Genomic DNA, 14,969 nt, shown 5'->3' on the forward strand with positions numbered 1-14,969 from the left:
AAACAATTTAAATATGTATGAATCTCTCTCTCTCTCTCTCTCTCTCTCTCTCCTCTGTGTTAGATAGATAGATAGATAGATAGATAGATGATAGATAGATAGATAGATAGATAGATAGATAGAGTCATTCATAGTGTCATGTTGTTTTGAGTATGAAATTTTCTTGCTGTTTCTCTTGCAGAGGGCAAACTTTGTCTGTGCCATTCCAATGTGCCAGGAATAGCTTGTGCTATTCTAGCAATGAGGCTAGAGTTAATCTCTGATTAGACCCAGCAACTTACAAAAGGCATCTTTAGGACCTTTTAGTAACAGAAAAACTAAAGCTGATGTTGAGGAGAAAGGCCTGTTCTAATGATATCAACCCCCAGAAACAATGAATGAAAAAGAAGTTTCCCCTAAGTTTCTAAGAAGAAGAAGCAGTAATGCCCATTATCTATCAGCTATCTTCAACTGGTAGCCACCAACCACGTTGGATTACAGTTGGCACAATTCCCAGTTATGGTAGGAATCTTAAAAGACAAGGCTCAATACCGTTGGTGGGCTTATATAATAAGAAATGCCAATATCATGTAGACCAGAAATGCGTCCAAAGTGTGCTGTGCCTTTTCAATTTCAACCATTGTCTCTCTTCTGTCTGTTAAACATACACATGAAAGAATCTTCCTCTTCCTTCTTTTTCAAGTGCTTCCCCAAATCATCTTTCTAAGCAGAAGAGTAATATTTATCTTCTGCATGATACCAAATGCATTCTTCAAATTCTATGTCATTTGTGGAGTGGATGTGTTCGCTATTTTGAATTGACTGTGAAAGTCAACTCTCTACAAGTCAACATCCCCAAATTCTTTTCTCTGGTTCATGTTTATCAGAGGCGTAAATATCCTTTTTTTGTTTAATACACTGTTAAAAACTCTCCTTCCTCAGGCTCGATGGAAGTTTTTGTACCTGGGTTTTCTTTAGCCTAAGAATCAATGAGGTGGGCTTTCCTGACCAAACCCAATTGACAGCTGGTCTCGAAAGCCCAGGTTGTTAGACCTACATTAACCCAAATACATTTTAAATTAGAAATGGGCAAGCTACGTCTACAGCCTTTACTTTTCACAGACTTCTCCAACATTTATTGGAATTATGGTAAAGAAGTTCAGGATCACCAGCAGTAGACTATTATGGAGCAAGAATGTATTCATGGGGACAGATCTCCACTCTGGAGAAATCTGGGCCAGTCTAAACAAATACAAACAATTTTAAGAAGTTAGCTACTCTTGTCCTTCACTCTTTTAATGTCAAATACTCACTTTGCTCAGAAAGCACACACACTATTGGTATTCTTTATGGTGAGTGATTTTGAGTATGAGGAGCGCAGGTTCTATGCAAAGTATTAAACAATCATGCTACCCCATATCTACCCCAGATGCATGTCAGACTAAACCACAGAAAGATCTCTAAGAGGCAGCTTTTATCCTGCCTTCCTCCCATGTGATGTTGCAGAAGCTGGCATATCCAGCAGAGATCCATCAAGTGATCCAGTCCCCTGCAGGGGCAATATATAAGGCAACTTTTTTCCAGACCAGACTGGGAACTGGGTTACTAGCTTTGGTGGCACAAACACAACAGGCTTTTACATTTCCAAAATTAAGAATATGAAAATACTTCCTCCTTTTCTTCCAGGTGCTCTTGCTTACCTGGACCAAAAGATACAGTATGTATGTATGTATGTATGTATGTATGTATGTATGTATGTATGTATCTATGTATGTATCTATCTATCTATCTATCTATCTATCTATCTATCTATCTATCTACGATCTACCTACCTAATCTATCATCTATCTACTATCTATCTATCTATCTACCTACCTATCTATCTATCTATCTATCTATCTATCTATCATCTATCTATCTATCTATCTATCTACCATCTACCTACCTACCTATCTATCATCTATCTACTATCTATCATCTATCATCTATCTTCTATCTATCTATCTATCTATCTATCTATCTATCTATCTATCTATCTATCTACCATCTACCTACCTACCTATCTATCATCTATCTATCTATCTATCTATCTATCTATCATCTATCTATCTATCTATCTATCTATCTATCTATCTATCTATCTATCTATCTATCATCTATCTATCTATCTATCTATCTACCATCTACCTACCTACCTATCTATCATCTATCTACTATCTATCTATCTATCTATCTATCTATCATCTATCTATCATCTATCTATCTATCTATCTATCTATCTATCTATCTATCTATCTATCTATCTATCTATCTATCTATCTATCTATCTATCTACCATCTACCTACCTACCTATCTATCATCTATCTACTATCTATCTACTATCTATCTATCTATCTATCTATCTATCTATCTATCTATCTATCTATCTATCATCTATCTATCTATCTATCTATCTATCTATCTATCTATCTATCTATCTATCTATCTATCTACCATCTACCTACCTACCTATCATCTATCTACTATCTATCTATCTATCTATCTATCTATCTATCTATCATCTATCTATCTATCTATCTATCTATCTATCTATCTATCTATCTATCTATCTATCTATCTATCTACCATCTACCTACCTACCTATCTATCATCTATCTACTATCTATCTACTATCTATCTATCTATCTATCTATCTATCTATCTATCTATCTATCTATCTATCTATCATCTATCTATCTATCTATCTATCTATCTATCTATCTACCATCTACCTACCTACCTATCTATCATCTATCTACTATCTATCTACTATCTATCTATCTATCTATCTATCTATCTATCTATCTATCTATCTATCTATCTATCATCTATCTATCTATCTATCTACCATCTACCTACCTACCTATCATCTATCTACTATCTATCTATCTATCTATCTATCTATCTATCTATCTATCTATCTATCTATCTATCTATCTATCTATCTATCATCTATCTATCTATCTATCTATCTACCATCTACCTACCTACCTATCTATCATCTATCTACTATCTACTATCTATCTATCTATCTATCTATCTATCTATCTATCTATCTATCTATCTATCTATCTATCTATCATCTATCTATCTATCTATCATCTATCTATCTATCTATCTATCTATCATCTATCTATCTATCTATCTATCTATCATCTATCTATCTATCTATCTATCTATCTATCTATCTATCATCTATCTATCTATCTATCTATCTATCTATCTATCTAATCTATCTATGGTATCTAGCTATCTATTTATCTATCAATCAATCAATCAATCTACCTACCTACCATCTACCTACCTACCTACCTACCATCTATCTATCTACCTACCAACCATCTATCTATCTACCTATCTACCTACCTACCTACCACCTATCTATCTACCTACCTACCTACCTAAACCTGCCCTGTAATTCTACAACACTGAACGAAGCAGGAGATTTTAAATCCATTACTCACGAAGACGAACGACTCGCCCACGATCCCCATTCCAAAACCACGCTTTCCTTTTCTACGAGGCCGAGAAAGGAGAAAACAGCCCAAGAGGAGCCAAAACAGACAAGGGCCCGGAACCAGGATTAGCGCCCCGGGGGGCGTCCTGGGATGAGCGTCTGTTTAAGGAGAGGTGGCGGATGGAAGCAGGCGCTACCGGTGGGGAAGGGGCTTCGCTGCGGGGCAGGGCGGGGGTGGAGGGGGGGGGGCAAGAGAACTCAAAACTTTCCTTGGCGGAAAGGAGAAGGAGGTTCAATCTTTACGGAGGGGGGGGGTCTAGGAGACAAACCAGCCCAGCCCTGGGTGGGGGGGTGGGTGGGGGGCGCGAAGAGGAAATGGAGACCCCGAAAGAAGCAAAAAGCGGGAGGGATAAAGCAGGAAATCGCGAGCGGGGCAACTTCCAAGGAGGAGCGCCCGGGCGAGAGGGGTGTTGCGCGCTGGCTTACCCAGAGCTCCGTGCCCCAGTCCATGCTGGCTGCGCTCCCGTCCTCAGCCCTCGCTTCCTCTCGTTAAGGCCCGCCCGAAGCCCAACTCGCCGCCGCTGCCGCCGCCGTTGTCCCAACCGAGCCGAACTCCTCCGGCCGCCCAACCTCAGCGCACAGCCCGCTCGGGACACTCCCTGCTCCGCCCCCGACCAGCCTTAAAGGCGCAGCCCGGGCGGGTTGTTGCCTTGTTTTGCGCCAGGAACGGCTCCGTCTCCGGGTCTCTTTTTCGCCTTCCTAGTTCATGGAGGCGCGCAAGACCGCCCAGCCCCGCGTCCTTCTTCAACCCGCCCCGTCGGGATGCCAGAAGGTCCGAGAGCGCCATCCGTTGAGATGCCGGCGTCGCTGCTGCTCGCTGGACGGCGCTCGGCAGCGCCCGAGCCCCCCCCGCTCCGTTGACTCCTCCAAGGTGGAAACCCAGCGCGTGTCCCTCGAGCAGCACCGACTCAGCGGCCGCTTCCAAAGTCCCGGAGGGTCGGCGGCGGCGGCTTTGCGAACATCTTCCTTGCAAAGAGCTGCGGAGAAGCCCCCCCCCCCCCGAAATGCACGCTGGCTTGGGGCGTTTGGGGTTGATCCCGAGGAATCCTTCCCAGGGAAAAACCTCGACGAAGGTACTTCAAGCCGGTGCCAAACACGATGACTTAGAAATCACCGGGATTCTGGGGTGGGGGGCGAGGAAAGAGACGTTGTTTAGAAAAAAAAGAAGCCCCCCCCCATTCCCCATGCAATGGGAGCGGATCTACTGGATCTATCTATCTATCTATCTATCTATCTATCTATCTATCTATCTATCTATCTATCTATCTATCTATCATCTATCTATCATCTATCTATCATCTATCTATCTATCTATCTATCTATCTATCATCTATCTATCTATCATCTATCTATCTATCTATCTATCTATCATCTATCTATCATCTATCTATCATCTATCTATCTATCATCTATCTATCTATCTATCTATCTATCTATCATCTATCTATCTATCTATCTATCTATCTATCTATCTATCTATCTATCATCTATCATCTATCTATCATCTATCTATCTATCTATCTATCTATCTATCTATCTCTATCTATCTATCTATCATCTATCTATCATCTATCTATCTATCTATCTATCATCTATCATCTATCTATCATCTATCTATCTATCTATCTATCTATCTCTATCTATCTATCTATCATCTATCTATCTATCTATCTATCTATCTATCTATCTATCTATCTATCTATCTATCTATCTATCTATCTATCTACCATCTATCTACCTACCTACCTATCATCTATCTACTATCTCTATCTATCTATCTATCTATCTATCTATCTATCTATCTATCTATCTCTATCTATCTATCTATCTATCTATCTATCTATCTATCTATATCTATCTATCTATCTATCTATCTATCATCTATCTATCTATCTATATCTATCTATCATCTATCTATCATCTATCTATCATCTATCTATCTATCTATCTATCTATCATCTATCTATCTATCTATCTATCTATCTATCTATCATCTATCTATCTATATCTATCATCTATCTATCTATCTATCTATCATCTATCTATCTATCTATCTATCTATCTATCTATCATCTATCTATCTATCTATCTATCTATCATCTATCTATCATCTATCTATCTATCTATCTATCTATCTATCTATCTATCTCTATCTATCTATCATCTATCTATCATCTATCTATCTATCTATCTATCTATCTATCTATCTATCTATCTATCTATCTATCTATCTACCATCTATCTACCTACCTACCTATCATCTATCTACTATCTCTATCTATCTATCTATCTATCTATCTATCTATCTATCTATCTATCTATCTATCATCTATCTATCTATCTATCTATCTATCTATCTATCTATCTATCTACCATCTATCTACCATCTATCTACCTACCTACGTATCATCTATCTACTATCTCTATCTATCTATCTATCATCTATCTATCTATCTATCTATCTATCTATCTAATCGGTTTATTTATCTATATCAGTTTATCTATCAGTTTATTTAACATCTATCTACCTATCTATCTATCTATCTATCTATCTACCTACCTACCTACCTACCTACCTACCTACCTACCTACCTACCTACCTACCTATCATCTATCTATCTATCTATCTATCTATCTATCTATCTATCTATCTATCTATCATCTATCATCTATCTATCTATCTATCTATCTATCTATCTAATCGGTTTATTTATCTATATCAGTTTATCTATCAGTTTATTTAACATCTATCTATCTATCTATCTATCTATCTATCTATCTATCATCATCTATCTATCTTTTTTTATCTCGAAGCGGATGTAAAAGGTGTTTTGCAGCAGCAGGAGATCTTGGGATCTCGTTTCTGGTCGCTTCCCGGGGAAGAGAAGTCCTGGGCAGAGGCCGAAGACTTAACGCCCCGGGCAATTTTTTTCCCCCCAGATGTCCACGTGCCTAACTGACTCACCTCGGAAAGCCTGGTTTGGAGTCCCCGCATTCCTCATGGCTGCTGCATGCACCCCTCCGGCTGGGGAGCCTTGCCAACAATTGCATCCTGCAAGCCAGATGTTTGGTTAAGGTGTAGACCCGTTTCTGCCTGATTAACAAAACAAAAAAATCACCCCTCCTCCTTTTTTTTTGCTGGAAAAAAGAGTCCTTTGCAACTAATAAGGAACATCCACACGTGTTGATGAGTCTCGTGAAACAACATACAAGGAAACCAGGGGTGTTACTGGTGCCGCAAATAAAGCATGTGAATGTCTATTGAAGATGCGAGGAACAGTAGAGGAACGCGGCATTGATTGATTGATTGGATTGCTCTATGTCAAGAAGGTGAACAGGACTGTGGCTTTCAATGAACACGACTCAAGAGGTGGGTTCCTACCAGTTCGCACCTATTCGGTAGAACCGGTTCGTCAAATCTACTGAACTGGTTAGAAGAGGTTCCACCAGTGGACCCAGAAAGCAGGCCACACCTACAGAAGAGGCTCCAAAATTTTTTGAAACCCACCACTGCCACAGAGAGAGAGAGACAGAGACAGAGAGAGACAGAGAGAGAGACAGACTGACACAGAGAGAAAGAGAAAGAAAGGAAGAAAGAAAGAAAGAAAAAAGAAAGAAAAAGAGTGAGAGATGAAAGAAAAAAAGGACAGAGAGACAAAAGGAAGGAAAGAGAGAGAGAGAGAGAGAGAAAACACATGGCCGGCAAGCCACTCCCACCAGGTCACATGGCTGGCAAGCCACTCCCACAAAGGAGGCCACACCCACAGAGTAGGTTCCAAAAATTTTTGAAACCCACCACACACAGACACAGAGAGAGAGAGAAAGAGAAAGAAAGGAAGAAATAAATAAATAAAAAAGAAAGAAAAAGTGAGAGAGAGATGAAAGAAAAAAAGGAAAAAGGGACAGAGAGACAAAAGGAAGGAAGGAAAGAGAGAGAGAGAGAGAGAGAGAGAGAGAGAACACATGGCCGGCAAGCCACTCCCACCAGGTCACATGGCTGGCAAGCCACTCCCACAAAGGAGGCCACACCCACAGTAGGTTCAAAAAAAAATGGAAACCCACCACTGCCACTCCTTCATAGTAATATCTCTCTGGCCGCACCCACTTCATTCTTATTCCTTTCCAACCGTATCAAACCAAAAAAGTGCTTTGTGGTTAGGAGCAAACTGGCCTCCCCCTCTGTTGCCTACACCCAATACATACTTTTTTGGGGTGTGCATTGGGCGTAGTAAAACAAAGAGTTCCATTTCCTTTGAAAGACTAATAAATGTATTCAGCATTCAGTAGCACTGCTTATGGTGAGAAAGCTAGATATGTCTAGCTTATCAAATAGATTAGGAGGAGCATCATAGCTGTCTTTCGGAACTTGAGCATCAGTCACACAAAATATGGGATTGGCTCAGTGGTGGGTTTCAAAAAATTTTCGAACCTACTCTGTGGGTGTGGCCTCCTTTGTGGGAGTGGCTTGCCAGCCATGTGACCTGGTGGGAGTGGCTTGCCGGCCATGTGTTTTCTTTCTCTCTCTCTCCTTCCTTTTGTCTCTCTGTCCTTTTTCCTTTTTTCCTTTCATCTCTCACTTTTTCTTTCTTTTTTCTTTATTTCTTTCTTCCTTCCTTTCTCTTTCTCTCTCTGTGTGAGTCTGTCTGTGTGTGTGTGTATGTGTGTGTGTGTCAGTGGTGGGTTTCAAAAAATTTTGGAACTTCTTCTGTAGGTGTGGCCTGTTTTCTGGTGGAACCTCTTCTAACCGGTTTGGTAGATTTGACGAACCGGTTCTCCTGAACTGGTGCGAACTGGTAGGAACCCACCTCTGGATTGGCTTATTCTCCAAGGTACCCGAGGACAGGGCAAGAAGCAATGTGTGTAGAAGCTGGTTAGAGAGAGATCCAACCATATTTGGGCATACCAGGGGTTGTGACACTAAATACATACCTATTTCCCTGGCTCAGCTGATAAAGGAGGAAAACCTTGTGACTTAGTGGTTAACACATCTGCCTAATATGTAATACAGCCCTGGTTCGAATCCCAGTAAGGGTATGGCTAGCTGATGAGAGCCAAACAGCTTGAAATAGATCTCCCTTTATTTATTTATCAGCACAAATACAACACAAATGTAACAAAGGCAACAGTAAAAATATTGGGTTTCTGTCTGGATGGTCTCTTGTGACGAGCCGTTAGACAGAGAATGGAAGCAGTGAACTTCCTCCCATATTTGGGCATACCAGGGGTTGTGACACTAAATACATACCTATTTCCCTGGCTCAGCTGATAAAGGAGGGGAACCTTGTGGCTTAGTGGTTAACACATCTGCCTAATATGTAATACAGCCCAGGTTCGAATCCCAGTAAGGGTATGGCTAACTGATGAGAGCTAAATAGCTTGAAATAGATCTCCCTTTTTTTTTTATTTATCAGCACAAATACAACACACACACACACATACATGTAAATTCTATTCTAAACAAAGTGTACCATTCATGAAATTTTCACACACATATTAAGGTTGCTCAGTTGTGTTGTTTTGTCAATTTTTCTGTGTTTATTGATTAACGATTGCTGAAGTCAATATGTAGTCCTGGGCTTTCTCTAAATCACCAGGCTGTTTTAAAACAACTCCCAGCAGTCTCTCAATCCTGCTAAATGTTGTGTGACTATTATACTGATGCACATTATCCACCCACACCAGTATATTAGATTATGCTGCCACCTGTAGATCCTTGAGTTGTAATATTCCAGATGGTTCGGATAACAAGTTCCAGAGTTTCCAACCAGGTAACAGTTGTGGGCTTAAAATTTCTGAAGTTGTAAAGGCTGAGTTGGATTAAAGTTATAAGCTAAACAAGAACTTCAAGGATTGTTGCACATTTGTAGTATGATTTACTACAGGTAGTCCTCAACTTATGACAGTGATTGTTCGAAGTTATAATGGACCCCCAAAAAGACTGCCCATTGTAGACAACAGGTTCACCTAATGACTGTAGCATTTGCTTAATGATTTCAGATTTGCTTAATGGCCATGATTCACTTAACAACCACTGCAAAAAAAAAAGTCATAGAATTGAGTTGGTCATGATTACTCACTTGACTGGCACAATGTACAACCGTCATTCTGGGCTCAGTTACAGTTGTATGTTGAGGACTGTCTGCACATTTATACTCAAGACAAAATAATTTAATTCAGTGGTGGGTTCCAGATCCCGTTCCAACCAGTATGGTTTGAACGGGCCCAGCGGCATCCACATGGACGCACGCAGCATGCGCACACACGCATCTTAGCATCTCCGCGATGCTCCAGCTGCTCAGCAGAGCATCGCGCAGGTGCTATATGCGCCATGCGTGTGCATGGAAGCCCCAAAGACTTAAAAGACCGGTAAGGAGCTCGGGTGGTCAGGCTCTCTTGAAGCACCATACCGGAATGGTATCCAGTGCTCCGGGCAGGCTCCGGTACGCCCGTACCAGGGCGTACCTCCCGCAACCCACCACTGATTTAATTCTAATAACCATTCAGTAAAATTTAGAGAGAATCTTAAACAGGACATTGATCTTGGCTGTCTCAGGAGTAGCTTTTCCTCCAGTGCAGCAAGCTAACTTTTAGCTGGGTTCGTGTTAAACAATAAGAGTACAAAAACCACCCACTGTGATTTGTAAACTATGGTTAACCAAAAAATAATTTACCAACTAGACATGAACGCAGTCAGTTTGTCAAGCATTTTCTAGACAGCTGCACAAAGGAGCAACAATCTTTATAAAAGGGGGTTCAAGACAGAATGGAAATCAAATTGGCAAACTCCAATCGAAAGCCATTAATAAGGTGGCGTATTTGATAGTGTGCCTATCAAGCAAAAATCTGACTAGCTGGTTTTGAAAAACTAAGGAGTAATGTACCGATCGGTCTCCGGATACGCTTCAAAGTGCTAGTCGTAACTTATAAAGCCCTTCATGGTATTGGACCTGGGTACTTGAGAGACCGCCTGCTGCCAATTACCTCCCAAAGACCCATTAGATCACACAGGGTCGGCCTCCTCCGGGTTCCGTCTACTAGCCAATGTCATCTGGCTACTACCCGGGGGAGGGCCTTCTCTGTGGCAGCTCCGGCCCTTTGGAACGAGCTCCCCGCGGAGATCCGGACCCTCACCTCTCTCCAGGCCTTCCGGAAAGCCATCAAAACCTGGCTGTGCCGGCAGGCCTGGGGTTGACGAGTTCCCCTCCCCTCTCGACCTGTGTGGCTGTGTGATTCTTGGTTATTTTAATCACTTGTATTGTGTTCTATGTTCCCTTTCCCCCCTTAAGTTGTTCGCCGCCCTGAGTCCCTCCCGGAAAAGGGCGGCATACAAATAAAATAAATCTAAATCTAATCTAAATGTAAGATACTTGATTTTATGCACTTCTGTTTGTTGTGACCGTGAGGCCCAAGAGGAAAGGAAGGCAGCATCTGATCGTTGCCATCCACTTAGCACCGCCCAGGGAGTAGATATAATAATAATGTAGCTACAGCATTGATATTTATCAAAAGTTGTCATAAAAACCAGAGTCTTAAGAAATGATAGGATGTACCTTGGGAAGTGTTGCCTTCCAAAGCACATCTTATCACATCCCAAAACAATAACACAAATGTTGTTTTGCTTCAGAACCACGAGCTTAGCTATGTACAAGTGCAATGACTTGTACATAGTACAAGTAATTTCACTTAACGGTAACTCACCGAGAAAATCTAGAAAGGAGTTGTTGTGTTGTTGAAGTACATCTGTTTCAGGCTCATAATAAGAGACTTCGTTGAGGAATACTTTTTTTGGTTACAAGACACACAGCAAATATACATCTTAGAATTCAAAGACCAGAATGGGATGTCAGCCTCTGCTTTGCTGCTGCTTCGGCTGCCATTGAAACGGGGAGGGGGGGGGCATGGTATTTGGGAGGGGTTTACTAATTGTGCTGGAGGAAGATTCTGGAGTTCTGCTGCCTATCGGACTGCGCATGCGGAGGAGGTTCCCGCCAAGGCCAAACGGCACCGACATTCCATCTGGGTGATGCCTTTCGAAGTTATCTCACACCTGACACTTGGGAGAATTATGATTGGACTGCAACTGGGGTGCCAAGGGGTGGGGAATGGGTTATTTTATATATCACTCGCTTTCGCGCCTAAATAATCAGCCTTCGCTTTGCTACGCTTCTGATCATTTATAATTAGTAAAAGTACACTTGATTTCTATCAATGGAGTCTCGTGGTCTTCTTTCCTAATTACTCAATGAAGAGGTGCTGACATGGCCTTTTGACATAAAGGCTACTACAAGGCTCTTGTGAAGCGAATTAATAGGGGAGGTGCTGGCCCTCAGCCACCCAGGTTCCTTCCTGTTACTGGTGTTCAGCATTTGGATTTGGATTTATTTGACTTGTATGCCGTCCTATTCCCGAAGGGACTCAGGGCGGCTGAACAAAAGCCGAGGGGAACAAATACAAAAAAGACAAAAAAGAAGACAACGATTTAAAAAATCACAACGAGCACAACCAATTCGAGTAGGGGTGGAACTCAACAGCCCCAGGCCTGCTGGGACAGCCAGGTCTTAACGGCTATACGGAAAGCCTGAAGGGTGGCGAGGGTCCGAATCTCCACGGGGAGCTCGTTCCAGAGGGCCGGAGCAGCCACAGAGAAGGCCCTCCTCCGGGTGGTCGACAGCCGGCATTGGCCGGTAGATGGAATTCGGAGGAGGCCTAATCTGTGGGATCTAATGGGTCTATGGGAGGTGACTGGCAGAAGGCGGTCTCTCAAGTACCCAGGTCCAATACCATGTAGGGCTTTATAAGAGAAGGCCCTCCTCCGGGTGATCGACAGCCGGCATTGGCCGGTAGATGGAATTCGGAGGAGGCCTAATCTGTGGGATCTAATGGGTCTATGGGAGGTGACTGGCAGGAGGCGGTCTCTCAAGTACCCAGGTCCAATACCATGTAGGGCTTTATAAGTGATGACTAGCACCTTGAAGCGTATCCGGAGACCAATAGGCAGCCAGTGCAGCTCGCGGAGGATAGGTGTAACGTGGGTGTACCGAGGAGCACCCACAATCACTCGCGCGGCTGCATTCTGGACAAGCTGAAGTCTCCGAACACTCTTCAAGGGCTGCCCCATGTAGAGCGTTATTAGCATGTCCAGGATAAAATAGCCTTACGTGGCAAGTCACTGGACTTCTTTTAGCTTTATTTGAGGTATAGGGATATCCCATATTTTGTCTAGTTTTGTTGGATGTCATTGTTGAGGATAATTTTCCTAGGTGAGCTGTACCTTTTCTCTTATTCCTGCAAGCTTGATTTGGGCTAGCTATTGTATGTTTCAGTACGAATTACATAATATGGGTGTGAAATTAATGCACTAGAACATTCTCTGCTGCATAGTAAACTTATAGTGTCCTTTACATAAACAACTATTTAACAATCAATGCTCATAATAGAGTGTTGTGACTCAGCAGAAGTCTCCTGTGAGTCTTTTCGGGATGCAAGATTAACAATGCAGCTGGGGCTCGTTACTGGCATCTTTTGGTGATAAAAGGACGGATGGTGCCACGCCCTGCTTGCAGGAGTCAATGTTCATTCAACGTTCATTGATCATCGGTCGTGGTTTATTTGAAAGACACTTGGAGAAGTGCATTGCTTTGTAAGAGTAAAGTCAGAGACTTTATTTATGTTTATTTTTGGGCTCGCAGCCAGTCTGAGCCGAGAACTGATAAAGTGAGTTCCTTTTACATTTGTCTGCCTGTCGTCTATTAACGAGCAGAGGAGGGGGGACAGAACAATAGAGTATTCTAATTTTATTACTTTTGATGGATTTTGGTCTATCAGTGTATTTTAGACAGTGAATTGTTTTGAGCTGAAAAGTCACTCGTGGAAAATGTAGCATTAGAAGTTCAATGGATTACAATGCGTCTAGATTCAAGATCGATATTAAAGCAGCCATTTCCTATATGTAAATTTTTATTTCACAGATTATTGAATGTGAAAAGAGCAAAGCCGAGGAAGCAATCCAATGAACACTTACTAGGAAGAAAGCCTACCAAACTGAGTAAGACTTACTTCTGGATAAAGATGCATAGGATTTCCTCAAACCTGTCAATGCCCATTTAATGCAAATACTTTTGGTTCCGCTATATGTATAAAAAGGAATGTCTTCTGTATCATGTACATATTTTTGGACAATGATGCAAATTAGCAACTGATCCTACTATGATTACAAATCTCCTGCCCCAATTAAAAAGCATTTGGGAACTGGCAAGTTGTATTTGAAAAAGAAACATAAAAAAACTATTGCAAGTTGACTTTTCCCCTATGAAAAGAAGAAGTCTACATTAATGACATTTTTGTTTCCATATTACCTCATCTTTTTTTTTTTTTGGTGTGCTTTTATATTGTTCTTTCTTATTTTACAGTAATTGGTTCCTCTAGTTCAGTGTTTCTCAACCTTGGCAACTTGAAGATGTCCGGACTTCAACTCCCAGAATTCCCCAGCCAGCGAATGCTGGCTGGGGAATTCTGGGAGTTGAAGTCCGGACATCTTCAAGTTGCCAAGGTTGAGAAACACTGCTCTAGTTGATTTTTTTCAGGAACAAAAAACAGTTTAAAATATGCACTCGCTCTCTTTCCTTAGCCTTAAGAATTGTTTTAATCTTTCATTCTCAGAACTAACTTCAGGGAAGTCCTAATATAGTCAAGAATTGGAAAACATGTTCAGTAGGGAATACATTTAGGTAGAAGCCCAGACGCCCGGTGCATTTTTAAAGGTTAGGTATTATATAAGAGCCGAGGTGGCGCAGTGGTTAAATGCAGCACTGCAGGCTACTTCGGCTGACTGCAGTTCTGCAGTTCGGCTGTTCAAATCTCACCGGCTCAGGGTTGACTCAGCCTTCCATCCTTCCGAGGTGGGTGAAATGAGGACCCGGATTGTTGTTGGGAGCCAATATGCTGACTCTGTAAACCGCTTAGAGAGGGCTGAAAGCCCTGTGAAGCGGTATATAAGTCTAACTGCTATTGCTATTGCTATATATAACCGAATGGGGCACTGGCCCTATTATTTCCCAAAGTAGCTATGTTCAACTTTCACAATTCCTCAGCCAGGATATCCTTCGATGAGAATTCTGGGAACTTCAAAGCCTACTCATCCAGAAGTTGCCAAGATTGGAAGATCTACAAGATGTACAAGAGTGACAGATACAAGATCTATTTTGGATCACACCACTTTGGACTGCAAATGCAGGGTGACATTTTTGATTCCGGTAATCATAGCGTATTAAAAAATGTATTATTCAAAGATGTTACATAAGGAACACCAAAAATATGACACACCTTGCAACCCCCAGATCAAAAATATTAACTCATTCTAGTTAGATCAGTGGTTCCCAAACTTGGCAACTTTAAGACTTGTGGACTTCAACTCCCAGAATTCTCCAGCCAGCA

The 14,969-nt window shown here is 41.7% G+C and overlaps 1 protein-coding gene across 1 annotated transcript in view; it reads right to left on the minus strand.

The window, feature by feature from the left end:
* TRIP10 (thyroid hormone receptor interactor 10) overlaps window positions 1-4,247 on the minus strand; it is a 94,361-nt gene extending 90,114 nt beyond the window's left edge. The window contains 1 exon segment of the mRNA XM_032210981.1: window positions 3,963-4,247. Within this exon segment, the coding sequence (XP_032066872.1) occupies window positions 3,963-3,986 (24 nt within the window). The 5' untranslated portion in view covers window positions 3,987-4,247.
* Between the last annotated feature and the right edge of the window lie 10,722 nt (window positions 4,248-14,969).

Source organism: Thamnophis elegans, chromosome 2, assembly GCF_009769535.1.
Source record: "Thamnophis elegans isolate rThaEle1 chromosome 2, rThaEle1.pri, whole genome shotgun sequence".
NCBI lineage: Eukaryota > Metazoa > Chordata > Lepidosauria > Squamata > Colubridae > Thamnophis > Thamnophis elegans.